Genomic DNA, 15,507 nt, shown 5'->3' with positions numbered 1-15,507 from the left:
TTACATTTTGCTATACCATTTGCTGAGGAAAGCCATTACAATCAAGTGTCTCAGTCTAAAACTTCATTAATTACTCACTTGTGTGAGGAGTAGCCGCTGGTGCTTTTAGAATTGAACACAGCATTCTAATAATTGTACACTCAATAAAAATGGGAAGAGGGTGCCTCCTGATTTCTGTTACATGGTCTAAGACCCCAGGGGGACTCTGTTATGGTTTGGTTTGCTCTTTTTGGGGGAGGATATAACCTGACTCATTTCATGCCCACATAGGGAACAGAAGATACAGCCCAGACTGTAAGCCAGGAGATAACTGTTTTGATTGTGTTGCAAAGTTTCCCCATGCATTTTGTTCCTAACAATCATGCTTTATTTAGAACTATCACTGTGAGACTGACTTATATCCTCCTTGTAGTTTACTAATTCATTTTATTTTTTATTAAAAATGAGAAGAACCCAGGCAATAATCATAAAAACACAGACTACTAGTACATCTCAAATTATTGAATTCTGGGAGTTCTTGTTGGCTTTGTCTGGAAGCTCTCAGAATCTAATGGTGCTTACCAGGTCCTTAGCTATTCCTGCTACTTTTCAGAAATAAAGCTCTTCTTTGTGAAACTATAATAAAATGAAATAATTTAAAATAATACATTGGACAACGTTGCAGCATGCAAATAAGTTGCAATTTCCACAGGCCTACATGTAGGTAGTATTGCTAATAATAGTATATGTTCAAAGTGGAAAATTTTTACCCAGTTTATATTCTACTAAGAAGCAGTGTGGCTTGTTTTTGTTTTCTGTTATTTTATTATCTCTGATTATAGGTATCTAAATAACAAACCATGGACATGTAACAAGCCACAAGACAAGTTACATTTCTGCATGTAAGCCACAGGAATATGTTGGCACATTAAGATAATTGAAACATTATTCAGCAGAAGGTAAACTAAGTGTTTACTGGTGATTTAATGTACTCATTACAGAATTATCAATAATATTGACCTTTCCTCATGTACCTGGCAGTCAAATTGAGTTCTATGTTTCTGACTTACCAGAGATTTTTCCATGGTGGAACATGGGCTGGACCTTGTATCACTTTGCTTTCTGTTTATTTAAATCAAACTGTGGGTAGGATTTTCACATCCTGTCTTTTGAAATACAAGCTGAACTCCACCAGTGAGATAATATGAAATAAGTAATCAAATATTTGAAGCTAATTTAATATGGCCCTGGCAAATGGGCAGTTGAGTAATTGAATTTGGGTTTTTTCACTATTCATTCTGTATGCCAGGCTTTATATCTGAGGTGGACAGATATGAGGCCTAGAAAATACTTGAATAGGGCCACTGTTACTCCCTGACCTAGCATCTGCTCTTTGCTTCCTTCTTGCCTCTTGCTTCCTTTCAAAAACAAAAACAAAGAGATGTCTATTGTCAGGTATTCTAAAATATCTGCTGGAACTGAAGATTTAAAAGGAAAAAACTTACCAACAATGTCCTGAATGCAAAATTGGACACATTCTGTAATTATATATTTTGAATCAAATAAATAAATTACAGGAATTAATATATCTAACACATTTAGAATGGTGGTCCATCGCAACCACACTGCAAACTAGAAATAAAGACCATTCTTATTTCAATTATCTCATGCATCAGTGCCTGAAACATGGCATGTTTTTAAATGAAAATATAGGAAGACACATGGATGCATGCATAATAAATGATCACAGAGAAGTTGTTGGTACATTAGCATTTCCTTAGTGTCTCAATGCTGGAGCTTACTAGCTATGAAACCATGGGCACTGACTTATCCTCTCTAGCAATTGGCTGCTTCACTTGCATAATTTGGATAAAAATTATTATTTTATTATACTGTAGGAGAGTTAAATGAGAAAACCCATGTCTAGTTTTTAGCACTGTGCTTGGCATATAATTATTGTTCAGTAAATGGTAACTATTTTTATTATTTGAAAATTAACTTATTATAGTAGAATGGGAATAACTAATCATTCATCTTATTTAGCATTCATCATGTTTAACATTAAAACACTAAGAAGTGTTTCACCAAAAGGTAACATAAATGAGAAAAAATGGGGCAAAGATTCAGGAGCAACTAATAAGAACAAAAACAGACCAAAAATTTCTAATTATTCACAAACATAAGCAAAAATAAATAAATTTCTATCCAAAATTGGTAAATTAGATTCAAAAAATGATTGGTTGAAAATTACACCAACAAATAGCTTATAGAATAAGATGTGAATATTGAAGTATCTGATTTGAACTCCACCAGCTTAAATGACAATGTCACAAATGAGATAGGCATTTATGATCAATTTTCAGTAGACAGTGATAGAAGACAAAAAAAAAAAAATGATGCCTTCAAACTTCACAGGAAGTGAAAAGCTTAATCTTTAGGTAACCATGATTTTAAAGGAGCTCTGATAACCACATATGTACTTAAACTAATTGAAGTTTTTAGAAGATCAGTTTTTGGTTTTTTTTATTGATTATTTTTTTTGTTTTGTTTTTTTTACAGAGAGGAAGGGAGAGAAATAGAGAGCTAGAAACATGGATGAGAGAGAAACATCAATCAGCTGCCTCCTGCACACCCCCTACTGGGGATGTGACCTCAACCAATGTATATGCCCTTGACTGGAATCGAACCTGGGTCCTTTCAGTCTGCAGGCTGAGGCTCTATCCACTGAGCCAAATTGGTTTCGCCAGAAGATCAGTTTTAAGCAATTGGAGGAAACAGCATTTCTTTAAAGAATGGCATAAAGTTGATATTAATGTTTGGTATGTTTTACAGACTGATGAAAATAAGTCTATTAAAAATTATATTGAAAAATTTTTAATAAATGAAATACATAACCAATATGAAATTTTTGATATTTATTTTAAAGCAGACATAACCTTTATCTATGACATTTTCTACATTTAATGTTTAGCTTTTAGGAACTAGTACCCACATTTTCTTTCTTTCTTTTTTGCATACCTTAGTAGTTTGTGTATTATGGAGTAGGTTTCTTGCCCCCTCCCTTATTGTTTATTTTTCCCCATTACCATTCATCTCCCCTACACCCTCTTCCAGCTCTACCTACCCCTCCCCCCACGACCACCACACTCTTGTCTGTATCCAAAAGTTCTTTCTTTCTTCTTTTCTTTCAGTACTCACATTTTCTGTTGGAGGCTGTCAAACTGCCTATAGGACTCTCAGCTGCCTGGGAATCCTCTGGGCCTTTCTATTTTAAGCAAACAAACAAAAATGATAAGCAACGGTCATCTTTTTATTGGAAAAAAAATGAAACATATGAAGAGTTTTGTCAATTTTTGAAAGATAGTTGAATACTCTAAAACAGTGTTTCCCAAAGTGTGGTACGCGTACCCCCAGGGGTACCGGAAGAGTTTGGTGGGGTTATGCACTGCACCGTGCTTAGCTGCACCTAATTCTACGTTCTCAGGAGTACGAGGGGTATTCAGAGTTACGAAAATTATAGAAGGGGTACACATATGTCAAAAGTTTGGGAAACACTGCTCTAGAGTGTTTAGAACTTCCAAATTTCATAGACAACACAGAAGGAATGGCGTGAACCTGCATGCATTTGCACCATCTGCCTGTAGGTGACACAGCCCTCACGGAGATGAGAGCCTCCCCTCCCGGGAGTGCCAAAGCTGCCCGGACCATCTGTCACTCAGGCTCCTGATGATGGAGCCTCCATGAAACCAAAAGTTGTCAAAAAGAGACTCTTAATTCTTGGCCTGATTTAGCTCTTCTCCTGATTGTAGATCTAAAATCCATCTTTTGATCTTTAAGCAGAATATGTATTATTGCTGGAGAAGTAACCCATGCCAACACATACTTCATTTCATTCACCATGCCATAATATTCTGATTTTCTTGCTTTATCAGTCAGTAAAAAATCTTGCCAATTAAGAAGGAATATTAACAGAATGAGAAAAGACAAATATAATCTTTTTTTTAAGTTTCCTCATCCTTTGATATGATGGGAAAGTGAGATTTCAAAATTGAAATCTATGAGTTAGGATTGCATGATTTTATTTCTGAGACTGGCTAGTGGTTCAGTTTCTGGAAAGTCACTTTTCCTCCCTACACCTCAGACTTCTATTTTAATACTAGTGGCCCAGTGCATGAAATCTGTGCACATTAAAAAGGAATTAATTAGGGGAAATATTTTTAATATTGCTATTTTCTCTTTCTCTGTAATGGAAGTGTCAGAATTGAAAGAAAATTGGTAAAATGTATATGAAAATCTCCCTCCTGTCAGAGTCTGGGGGGGCGCTGTGGGACCCAGAGTCAAGTTTCCACCCACCCGCGTGTGCCTCAAAATCTCATGAGACCCAGACTTGGCTGGTCCCACCCCCTTCAAGCCCCACAGGGTGGAGGGGCACAGCCTCAGCCCCCCCTCCCCCGGGCCTGGGACAAAGGCATGAGGGCACAAGGGTGCGAGGGCATGATGACCATTTGCATATTAGCTCTTTATTATATAGGATATGAAAAGAATAATTTTTACCTGCTTTTAAATATGTTATTTGGAAAGCACGTTATATAATTCTATCATTGAAAATTGTGGAGAATTTGAGACAAATTTAATGTGCGACATAAGCATCTTTTTTTAAAATGTAAAGCAAGAAGTAAACTTAGAGTTCACATGTTAAATAATAGCATGTATTCAAAACACATAATGATAGGCCGTTTCTTAGAAAAGGATGCTGAGAAGAAGACCTGAAGGATACGGGTTTAAAGGAGGGAGACAGGCCTGTTGCCTGAAATTGGAGTGTCTACAATGACCCGCCCCCCCCTCCCCCCCCAAAAAAAACAAAACACATTTGTTTTTCTACATTACGTTAAGGCCTGATAATAATCAAAAGTCACTATGGTTCCATTAAAAGTCAGGAGTTCAAATATTTACTCCAGGATATTTTTTCTCTAAAAAAGCTATATAATGTCATACTCTGTAAAGGAATTTAAAAGCAAACATCCATAATTCCTTGTTGATTGGAAAGGATTGTCAGTTCCCTTCCTGCCTGAAAAACCAGAAACTGAACCAAATAGTTCTTGAAGTTCATAATATTTCTGTTTAGCTTTGATCTTGCAGCTTAAATAATAAAAGGAATGGTGAATATATTATTAATGAACAAGCATATTCAAATACAACCAAACTCATTAAGCTAGCCTGAGATTCTCTTATACACATCTTGCGGTTTTGGACCCTTCAATCAAATAGAATGATTTTAAAACTAGCCGAAACCGGTTTGGATCAACGGATAGAACGTCGGCTTGGAGACTGAAGGGTCCCGGGTTCGATTCTGGTCAAGGGCATGTACTTTGGTTTCGGGCATATCCCCAGGAGGGGGTGTGCAAGAGGCAGCTGATCAATGACTCTCTCTCATTGATGTTTCTAACTCTGTATCTCTCTCCCTTCCTCTCTGTACAAAATCAATAAAATATATTTAAAAAAACAACAACAACTAATCTCAGCCTGAAGTTATCTTCTTTCCAACCACATGTGAAATTAAACACAATAGGGCTTTAAAAATTACTTTTAAAGGAACTTTTGTGTTCCTACCTTTGAATTAGCTCTAGTTCTGCAATCTACTGCTCCACTTCTGTTTTGCTGTGTTACTGTCTCAGAATAGCTTACTTATCTCTACTCTGTTAGGAATCTATCCTTGAACTGTAAAGCCCTCCATATGAATTCTCAAATCACAACATCCAGTCAGGTTCAGAACAGTATTTCCATTCTAATTCTCAAAGTACAAGTAAAGGAACAAGCAACATATGAAAGTAATATGTAACAGACATAAAACTCACCCCTTATCCCCCCATGTTTTCTGTCTGTTACATATTACTTTCATATGTTGCTTGTTCCTTTACTTGTACTTTGAGAATTAGAATGGAAATACTGTTCTGAACCTGACTGGATGTTGTGTTTTGAGAATTCATATGGACCATTTTGTCACGGAAAATGCAATGCCACAGAAGGCACTAAATGAGACATCCCATTGGGCAGACAGACATCTGCATTGCAAAATGAACACCCCACTCCGAGATGCACTAACTCCTTGTTTAACACTCATTTACATCCACCTAGCCTAGCCATTTTAAGGCTAAGGGTGACTCAGAATGGAAAACTAAGTAAAGGTCAACTGAATCATTAAGTTCATGAAAACTTGTCAACCAAATCATTAAGTTGCTGTATATTATATCAATCTAATCCATACTTGTTTCAAATTGGTAGAGATAGCAAAGATTTGAATCTATGGAACATGTTTTTTACACTTTAAAACAGCTTTCAGGTGCTTGGCAAAGTTTTCCAAATTATTCATTATGGTCAAGAATATAGGTAAGTCAAGAGTGGATTCTATATATACCCTACTGATTTTTAATTTAGTAATCAAGGAATAACAGGAAAAAGGTCATCAAACTAGTAAAACAATTCAGATCAATAACCTACCAACTGGATAGTTGAAGCGGACTTGCCTCTGCCTGGCTGGTCACTGACTTCGGAGCTGAGTGCAGGGTGGTGGGAATGTCCCACATGCCCAGTAACCAATGACACGCTCTGCGGGATAAGGATGATTTGACATTAGTTCTGAGGGTGAAAGAATGCATGTGCAGCCTTTGTCAGTTCCATGGTTGTGTTTAACATTTGCTTTTTGGCCAAAATGGTGGGTGACACAAAAAGAATGATGGTAAAATCTCACTGTGACAAATACTTGCTAAAATCCCTCACCTTGGAGAAGCACAGGATTGCTTCGTGCATATTCAGAATGCTTTAAGAATGCAGTTTCAAGAATTTTAAAAGACTCAAACAGGGGTGGCTTTTATAATGTCATTTTTATTTACTGAAAAATTACATTTTGATTTTTTTTCTGATAGAGATACCAAAAGGATGATAAGTGAAACTGTATTATACCCTAAAACTATTAAATAAAAATCTCCAGATTTTAGAAGTACTTGTAGCTTCTAAAACATGTGCATTCTTTTTATTTTACACAATATCATGAATCTTAAAATTATGTTTTTAAAACTTATTTTAAGTTCCCTGAAAAATACAAGGGCAATTTAAATAAACGCTACATTTTCAGATTTTATTTCACTCCTTTTCATCCTGGTTAAATGTTCGTTATTGCACATGGGTAGATTTGTTGGCTTAGCAATTTAGTTTTCCCAGCCCATGGATGCTAATATATCCTATCTAATAAAAGAGTAATATGCAAATTGACCATCACTCCAACACACAAGATGGCTGCCCTCATGTGGTCAAAGATCCTGCCCCTATGTGGATACAAGATGGCCACCACAATATCGCCATCAGGGGAGGGAATTTGGGAGGGACCAGGCCTGCAAGGGAGGGCAGATAGGGGCAATCAGGCCAGCAGGGGAGGACAATTAGGGGCGATCAGGTCTACAAAGGAGGGTAGTTGGGGGTGACCAGGCCTGCAGGGGAGAACAGTTGGGGGGACCCAGGCCTGCAGGGGAGGGCAGTTAGGGACAAACAGGCTGTCAAGGGAGAGCAGTTAGGGGAGACCAGGCTAGTAGGGGAGGGAAATTAGGGGCAACCAGGCCAGCAGGGGAGGACAGACAAGGATGATCAGGTTGTCAGGAAGGGCATTTATGGGCAATTGGGCCAGCAGGAGAGCAGCTAGGCATCGATCAGGCTGGCAGGGGAGTGACTAGGGGGTGATCAGGCTGGCAGACAGAAGTGGTTAGGAGCAATCAGGCAGGCAGGCAAGCGAGCGGTTGGGAGCCAGCAGTCCTGGATTGTGAGAGGGATGCCCATTTAAGTGGGATCAGGCCTAAACGGGCAGTCAGACATCCCTCAAGAGGTCCCAGATTGGAGAGGGTGCAGGCTGGGCTGAGGGACTCACATCCCCATGCATGAATTGTGTGCACCAGGCCTCTAGTTGTGTATAAGTTGAGATCTAGTATCTTTTTTTTTTTCAGGTTTATTAAGATTAGAGCCCCTTTTGTGGAAATTAATGTCTCAAACTTCTTTAGGAGGAGATGTGACAGAAGCTTGAATTGTCAATCTTAAATCACATCCTATCTTGGGCTGTAGGCCAAAAAACAAACCTGCTTCATTTACATCAGAATTGTTTTTCAGGATTCTGTTGAGAATCTATTTATTATAAAAACTTTTAAATATACAGAAAAATGGACTGAACTATAATGTGCGCACTTACATCTACTTCCTGGTCCTGTCGTTGACATTTTGCTATTCCTATTTTTATCACACATCTAGCCACCTAGCAACCTTCTACCCATCTACAGAACCATCTTTCTTTGATACATAAAGTAGAATTTTTTAATACACTTAGGAATGATAATAAAGAAGTAGTGATATTTTAAAAGTCTACTAAAGTTTGGCTTGAGTGCAGTCAGGGTTAAGAAAAATCCATAGATGACTGCAGAGCATAAGGACTTTGAAAAAAAAAAAACAAACTTGCTTTATTTTAATCCCCTGGAGTCTTTCAAAAGTATTTACCACTTAACCATCCATGAAACAGTACAACTATTTTCTTATTGGTGCAAAAAAACAAAATCATAAATTAACCACACTGTGTTTTATATTTCATCATATATGTAGAAATTAATCAAATACAAGCCCAAATGAAAGCAATGATTCAAGCTTAATTTTTTTTTAAAAAGAAAGAATTTCTTACAAATACCATTCCTGAGCTCCTTGTTTTGAATATTTTTAAATGTCCTTAAGATAAAAAATAATGGATAATTTTCTGACTTTTCAAAATTTTTGTTTGCTTGTTTGGTTTTTATTAGAAAAGTCCTTCAAAACATTGATTGGTAGCTAAACCTCTGGGTCCCTTCATTCTCAGACATGAAATAGCCCCCTGTTTCTAACCTAGCCATGAAGGTCAGGTTGCAGCTACAGATCACCAGGCCAGCTACAGATGATTCAAAGATTAGTAACTGAGTTTACAGGGAAGTCAGAATGATCTGTGCATGCTGGAAATCAGAGCCTCATCACTTACACAGACATCTTCATGGAAACGTCAATCACTTTTGAACAAGTACAACAAAAGATGGATATTATGAAGCCCAAAAGCAAAGGATATATCAGATTTAAACTGTACCTTGACATTTGGTGATACAAGGAGAATAAAACATTTTTCTATCAAGAAAAATCCATGGATGCCTCCAATTAGTCCCAACAGTTTCCAAATGTGACCTCTGCTTTCATGGAAATGCCCAGACTCTGTGGCTTCCTGCTTATGTAAATCAAGAACCTAAAACAGTAAAAATTAAAATGAGAGAGAGAGACACATAAAAAAAAAAATAATGTTCTATGATTTAAATATTAATTTGTAGGTCCAGTATTGAATATATTCAACTTTCATTCTGGGCAACCCATGACAACTCCTGAAATAATTCGAAGCTCAGCTTGCTTTTAGATGTATAAACACTTCTACCACAGGATTTAATTCCTGTCAAATAAAATGTGTACAAGAGGAAAGAAGGGAGAGCTGTGAGTAATTTCTGCTTATGAACACAATAAAGTCTAAGCTTATTTCAGCAAGTGTCCTAAATTTTCATACATTCTTAGTCCTTTAGCTGAATTGTTTTCCAAGGGTTCAAAAATATCTGCATAGCAATGCCTTATAACAAGTCACTGTATTATAAATATCCAGAACAAATGCAAAGGTACATTTCATCTGGCCTTTATTTTCCCCATGCCCCATTGCAATTAAAGATTACTTTTAATAATTGTTCAGAGAAGTAAAAAATCGGCCTGAAAGACATTTTCTGTTAAAGGCATACTATATGTTCAGCAACCTGGGACACAAAAAGACACAAGAAAAGCATTAGGGCCGAAACCGGTTTGGCTCAGTGGATAGAGCGTCGGTCTGCGGACTGAAAGGTCCCGGGTTTGATTCCGGTCAAGGGCATGTACATTGGTTGCGAGTACATCCCTGGTGGGGGATGTGCAGGAGGCAGCTGGTCGATGTTTCTCTCTCATTGATGTTTCTAGCTCTCTATCTCTCTCCCTTCCTCTCTGTAAAAAATCAATAAAATACATATTAAAAAAAGAAAGAAAAGCATTAGAAATTTTCCTCCAGCTGGCTCATCCCATTGGTTGACTCATTCCATTGGTTAACCTCATAATTTCTTATGAGCTAGTAATCATTATGTATCATATTCCTTCCCCGGGAGATGGCAATTTAAGAAATAGCTCAGTGGTTTCCGCATTTAGGGTGTTACTGACCATTAAAAAGAGGAAAACAAATTACATCTGCACACATTTTATATGTATATATTCATATGTATATGTATCTATTAGATATTTGTGTGTGCAAACATATATTTACAAGAGCATGAATGAGCATGTACATTGAGTTACAAAACCAACATATGTTGGTTAACTTTTTCTTTTGGTAAAGACATTAAAGGATACCCACCTAATATTTGTAATTACCATTATTTCATAATACAGAGAATACTGTAATATTACAGAACAGGAAAGAAACACAATCCTGGAATAAAACGAACATATTTAAGTGGAATAAATTTAGCTAAATGGCATTTTTGGGGGGTCATTTCTCTGCAGCCCTTTGAACCCTTGTCATGGATCACATTCAGGGACCTCACTGATTTTTCTAGCTTTCCACCACCCTTGTAACTGCATCTTCCTCTTCCCAATAACTTTTGTCCTCATATGGCTTCTCGAATAAAACTGCCTTCCAGATTCCATGAAACTCAGCTCATCTTTTCAGTTCCCCACTTGCCTTGTCTCTGCAGAGCCAGTCTACAGGCGCACCCACCCCAATCCACCCCTGCTGCCTGGAGCGATGTCACCCCGACCTGGAGAGGAGGCCTTTAAATCCCTTTGCCGTTTCCCCTGGATCCTGGGAGGGAACAACTCTGCAGTCACGGCGGTGACCTAGAAAAAAGGCCTCGGCCACCGCCTCGGGCCAAGAAGCCCTGAAATATCCCCAGAAAATCAGATTACAGGGGGAAATTAAAACTAATAATGGTTTGTTTCATTTCTCCAATGCTCACTTGGCAATTTTCAGAACATCTCATAATTATTGAGCCTCTGAGCAACAAGAGTGACCCTGTAGGGAAGTGCCAGAGGCATGTGGAAAATTTTAGCATCTCAGACTTCCTGAGAGGATGGAGCATTTGTTCATCACAAGAGATTGCAGAGGAAAGATATGCCCTCATCTGAAGACCCTGCTGCCTGAGCTGGTTTGCATCTCAGGTCCTAGTCTTTCATTTCTGACGAATAAAGAGCCTTAAAAGCCTTCACCAGAAAGCCAACTTCCTGGTGCTTGCATTTCCCTTAAGGGAGATCTGTATGTGCTCATTTGGGCATGAGGGTCCCAATGAAGCGAGGTTAATGATGCTACCATCACGGAGGTACAGGCAAAGCCGAGGGTGTGGACACAGGAAGATAAGACAACCAGAAACTTGTCTCGACCGGAAACCATCAGCACTCAGGGATGGAAAGGCAGAGGTTGGAAATAACGTTGATGAAGCTCGGTGGGAGGCAGAGCTGGGGAGGAGGCCTCGGTGAGAGCTATGGGGCTGCAGGTTAACTGCTGCTGCTACATGGGCCATTTTCAACCTTTCTCATCTCGTGGCACGTAAACTAATTACCAGAATTCTGTGGCACAACAACAAAAATATTTTTTCTGCTGATTTGACAAAAAAATAGGTATAATTTTGATTCATTCACACCCAACAGCTATTGTATTGGTTGTTGTTGTTTTTTTAATTTGACAATCTAAGGGAAAAGAGGTCAGTATCTCTGACTAAATATTGCATTTTTAAAATTTGCAATTTAAATGGCAATGGCACATGGATTGAAAATCGATGTTCTAGACTCTAGAGCAAGAACCAGAGCCAGGAGGGGCAGGAAGAAATACCCCTGCCACTCATCCCTCCTCCCCGCACTTTCCCGCTGTGCCTCACACTGGCTGACCACAGCAGCAGCAACAGCCTGCCGGGGCCTGAGGAGATGCAGTCCTCCCCGCCCAGCAGACAGCAGAGAGGAGCAGAGATGAAACTGATGACTGGAGAAAAGCCAGTGCAATGCTTACAGCCCATTCGTGTCTATTTACCGGTAATTAGTAAATGCTTCCTGATTTTTTCTTAGTAGGAATTTACATCTGGTCACCTATTTTTTTTTATTGTTATTATTTCAAAAATAAGCATAATGTGGTGAACATAATTGCCCATCTCTTTTTTCCTACAGGTTTTTTGCAGGAAAAAAAATATTCATTTCCATGGAAAACACTGGCCACTATGTCTACTCATGCAAGTTGCTGTGAAAGTTTGCATGAGTACCTTCAATAGCTAAACATAAGGAGAAATTGGACCTACTCTATCTGGCATGGGGGAGGAGAGGAAACAAACACAGCTTACCTGAGGGATAAGGTGGAACAGAGCATCCCCAGAGAGTGTCCCAACAGCCAGGCCCACAAACAGCTGTAAAATGAGCCTGTAGTTCTCCCCACAGCTGTGGAAAAGGATCAGCGCTGTCCCGAGCATGGAGCCCAGCGTGAGCAGGGTCACAGCCACTGTGCTGTAGCCGTATTCTAAGTGGGAAGGAGAATGCAAAACAGTCAGTGCTCATACCCTCTGCTAGTGCCTCAGATGGTGAAAGCTGTCTTTCTAAATAGTCTATATGGGGCTATGAAATTGTTTTATGTGTTATACTGGGTAAAATGCTTTCATTTTTAATGATGAGATTTTCACCAAATAACCCTATTCCTTTAAAGTTACTTCAATGACCTCTTATTAAAAACTCACTGTGGGCCCGGGCTGGTGTGCTCAGTGTTTGAGTGTCAATCTATGCACCAGGAGGTCACGGTTCGATTCCTGGTCAGGGCACATGCCCAGATTTGGATCTCAACCCTCAGTGGGGAGCATGCACCAGGAGGCAGCCAATCAATGTTTCTCTCATCAGTGTTTCTCTTCCTCTCACTTGCTCTTTCTCTAAAATCACTTAAAACACTTTTTAAAAAAATCACTGTGGCAAGCAAGGACCTAACTTACCTCCCACTCCCGAAATATTAATTCCTCTCACTTGAAACTACCACCTCCATGTGGTGGTAACGATACCCATCTAATCACACTTAAACCTTTCGAAGGCAAGGCAGCAGCGTTACAATGGGAGCTTGCTGTTTGGGCCAAGGGAGACCTGTGTTTGTATACAAAATGAGTACTTTCTTCCAAAGGTTCTCAAAACTATTTGTAATGTTAAAAGTGTTTGTTATTCTCAATGACTAACATGAATGATTGTGCTGGTAAAAACTGATCAATGAATGTGTAGGGGTTGGTAATAAATTTGGACAACCGACATTTTGAATTATTGCAATGGTATTTTGTAACCTCCAAATTTATTCCACATTTCTAGCTTCTAGATTTTTTGAAAAATATTCAAAAAGTACAATTTTTAAATTATTCTAACAAAAACAAATGTGCATGAGGGGAGAAGAAAAGAGGAGGAAAGAAAGAGTAAGATTAATAGAGAGAAAAATGACTTTCAGAGTCATATATAAATGATTTGGAGAAAGAGTGTTATACAAGCCGCCATTTCCCTTTGGTTACAAATACTCTGCTTTCTACGTATTTAGACAATATTAGTAAGTCATGGAAAACTTGTTTATAAACAATATAAGAAGGTAATTACAAAAACTGTCATTCACCTTTAGTGACTACATACAAATAAATGATAAGTTAAGTCAAACAATGTAGTTATCATATTCTTTAAAGTCCAGTGTAGATTTTAGGAAGCTATCATCTTAAAGTTAGCTATTACATAAAATAGCCTATTTTCATTATTTTTGTACTGTTCTGGAACATCAGATCATATTAATGATTCTAGCTGATAACATGGTAATAGGCTTGTGATTTTTTTAAGATGACCTTTACTGAACTGTAAGTTCTAATTATAATTATGACTCTTATTGATTTTAAGTTCTAAATTATATAGGAGTGTAGTATTAAAATAGAGTTGGTGGTATATTCAGAGAAGGCAAAAAAACACTTTAAACTTTGATTTTCTCACTCTCATCACCATTCTTCCTCTGCTAGGAATCTACTATAAAGTGGTTGTTATTCAATGGATATAATCTCAGAAGATTAAAAAAAAAATTAGAAATCTATTGCACAACAACATGAAAATACTTAATACTCTGACCTGTTGATACACTTAAGAATAATTAAGATGATAAATTCCATGTGTGTGTTTTTAACACAAAGTTTTAAAAATGATAAAAATGGTTTGGAATGGTCATACACCTAGAAGTTTTATTCTGTTCTAATTTAGTAAGAATACCTAAGTTATTAAAAAAAAAAAATCCCTAGATACATTTAACCAAGTTTCATATCCCATTCTTCCACAAATAGATTCTATGTGGGAATGTCAGTCTTCTCATGTAAAACATAAAGACTTTTGAAGTTTAATATGGGAACCTGGGTCCCTAATAAAGTTCCAAGTTGCCACGTTTTTAGGGTAGCTACAAAAGATCATAAATGGCAAGAACTCACAAAAACAAATTAGGGTCTGACATTTCAGAGGTAAGCGGCAACGTTTCAAGTTCTGCAATCCTTCTCCCACCACCACCACCTTTGTCCTGAGGGCAGCTACCATGTGGCATTGGAAGAGGATGAACATTTCCTAGCTTTAAAGCTTATAGATGTTTTTATGTCCTCTCCGAGTCACATTTCACCTGCTTCCATACGGAGGGCCTTCTGAAAACCATAAATCTCTGGCTTTTGTGGCCATCGGACTCTGCTAACTCACTCACCCCAGTTCCCTTGGCATTGAATCGGAGTTAGGTGACTTACCGACAGGTGCTATGTAAATGTTTCTCATCATTACAATAGAACTTAACATAGCAAGATGACTTGACTTTGGTGCTGGGCACACAATGCAACATACAGATCATGGTATATGTTGAGTCTTAGAAATGCACACTTGAAACCTATATGATTCTATTAACGAATGTCACTCCAATAAATTTGATTTTAAAAAAGAGTAGAATAGCCCTGCCAGGGTGGTTCAGTAGTTGAGCATTGACCTATGAACCAAGAAGTCACAGGTTCGATTCCCAGTCAGAGCACATATCCGGGTTGTGGCTCAATCCCCAGTAGGGGGCGTGCAGGAGGCAGCCGTTTGGTGATTATCACTGATGTTTCTACCTTTCTCCCTTCCTCTCTAAAATCAATAAAAATATATTTTAAAAAGAACATAATAATGAAATTCTTAGCCATTCCCGAGAAGCTACTTTGCATAGGTCTAAAACTTGAATCGTACGAGGTAATAGCGCTTTTTCCTGGAAACCGAATTGGAGGTGATGCTTAGGGATTGAATTTCACCACACAGAACACTGTTTTCTCAATAACATCTCCCTGTGTCCTCCCCTCTTCATCTTGTATTTCTGTAATTTCAGAAGGCCAATACAAACCTTGCCCTTTTGTTACATAATGCAACATTTTAAATTGAGGACACTAA

At 38.1% G+C, this 15,507-nt stretch overlaps 1 protein-coding gene across 6 annotated transcripts in view; it reads right to left on the bottom strand.

Moving 5' to 3' along the window:
• The window catches only part of SLC39A12 (solute carrier family 39 member 12), a 60,615-nt gene that overhangs the window by 22,605 nt on the left and 22,503 nt on the right, over positions 1 to 15,507 (bottom strand). For 2 of the 6 annotated variants that reach the window (XM_084894658.1, XM_084894656.1), the window contains exons 6-9: positions 12,411 to 12,583; positions 9,119 to 9,271; positions 6,478 to 6,585; positions 3,178 to 3,244 (exon numbers count right to left, since the gene is read on the bottom strand). In XM_084894658.1, the coding sequence (XP_084750784.1) occupies positions 3,178 to 3,244; positions 6,478 to 6,585; positions 9,119 to 9,271; positions 12,411 to 12,583 (501 nt within the window). Of the gene's footprint in view, positions 1 to 3,177; positions 3,245 to 6,477; positions 6,586 to 9,113; positions 9,272 to 12,410; positions 12,584 to 15,507 lie in introns of all 6 variants that reach the window. The other 4 variants (XM_084894655.1, XM_084894657.1, XM_084894660.1 and 1 more) reach the window with 2 other exon arrangements.

This window comes from Pipistrellus hanaki, assembly GCF_964339955.1.
Source record: "Pipistrellus hanaki genome assembly, chromosome: 1".
NCBI lineage: Eukaryota > Metazoa > Chordata > Mammalia > Chiroptera > Vespertilionidae > Pipistrellus > Pipistrellus hanaki.
The sequence above is the reverse complement of the archived record's forward strand: the minus strand, read 5'-3'. Positions and strand labels throughout refer to the sequence as shown.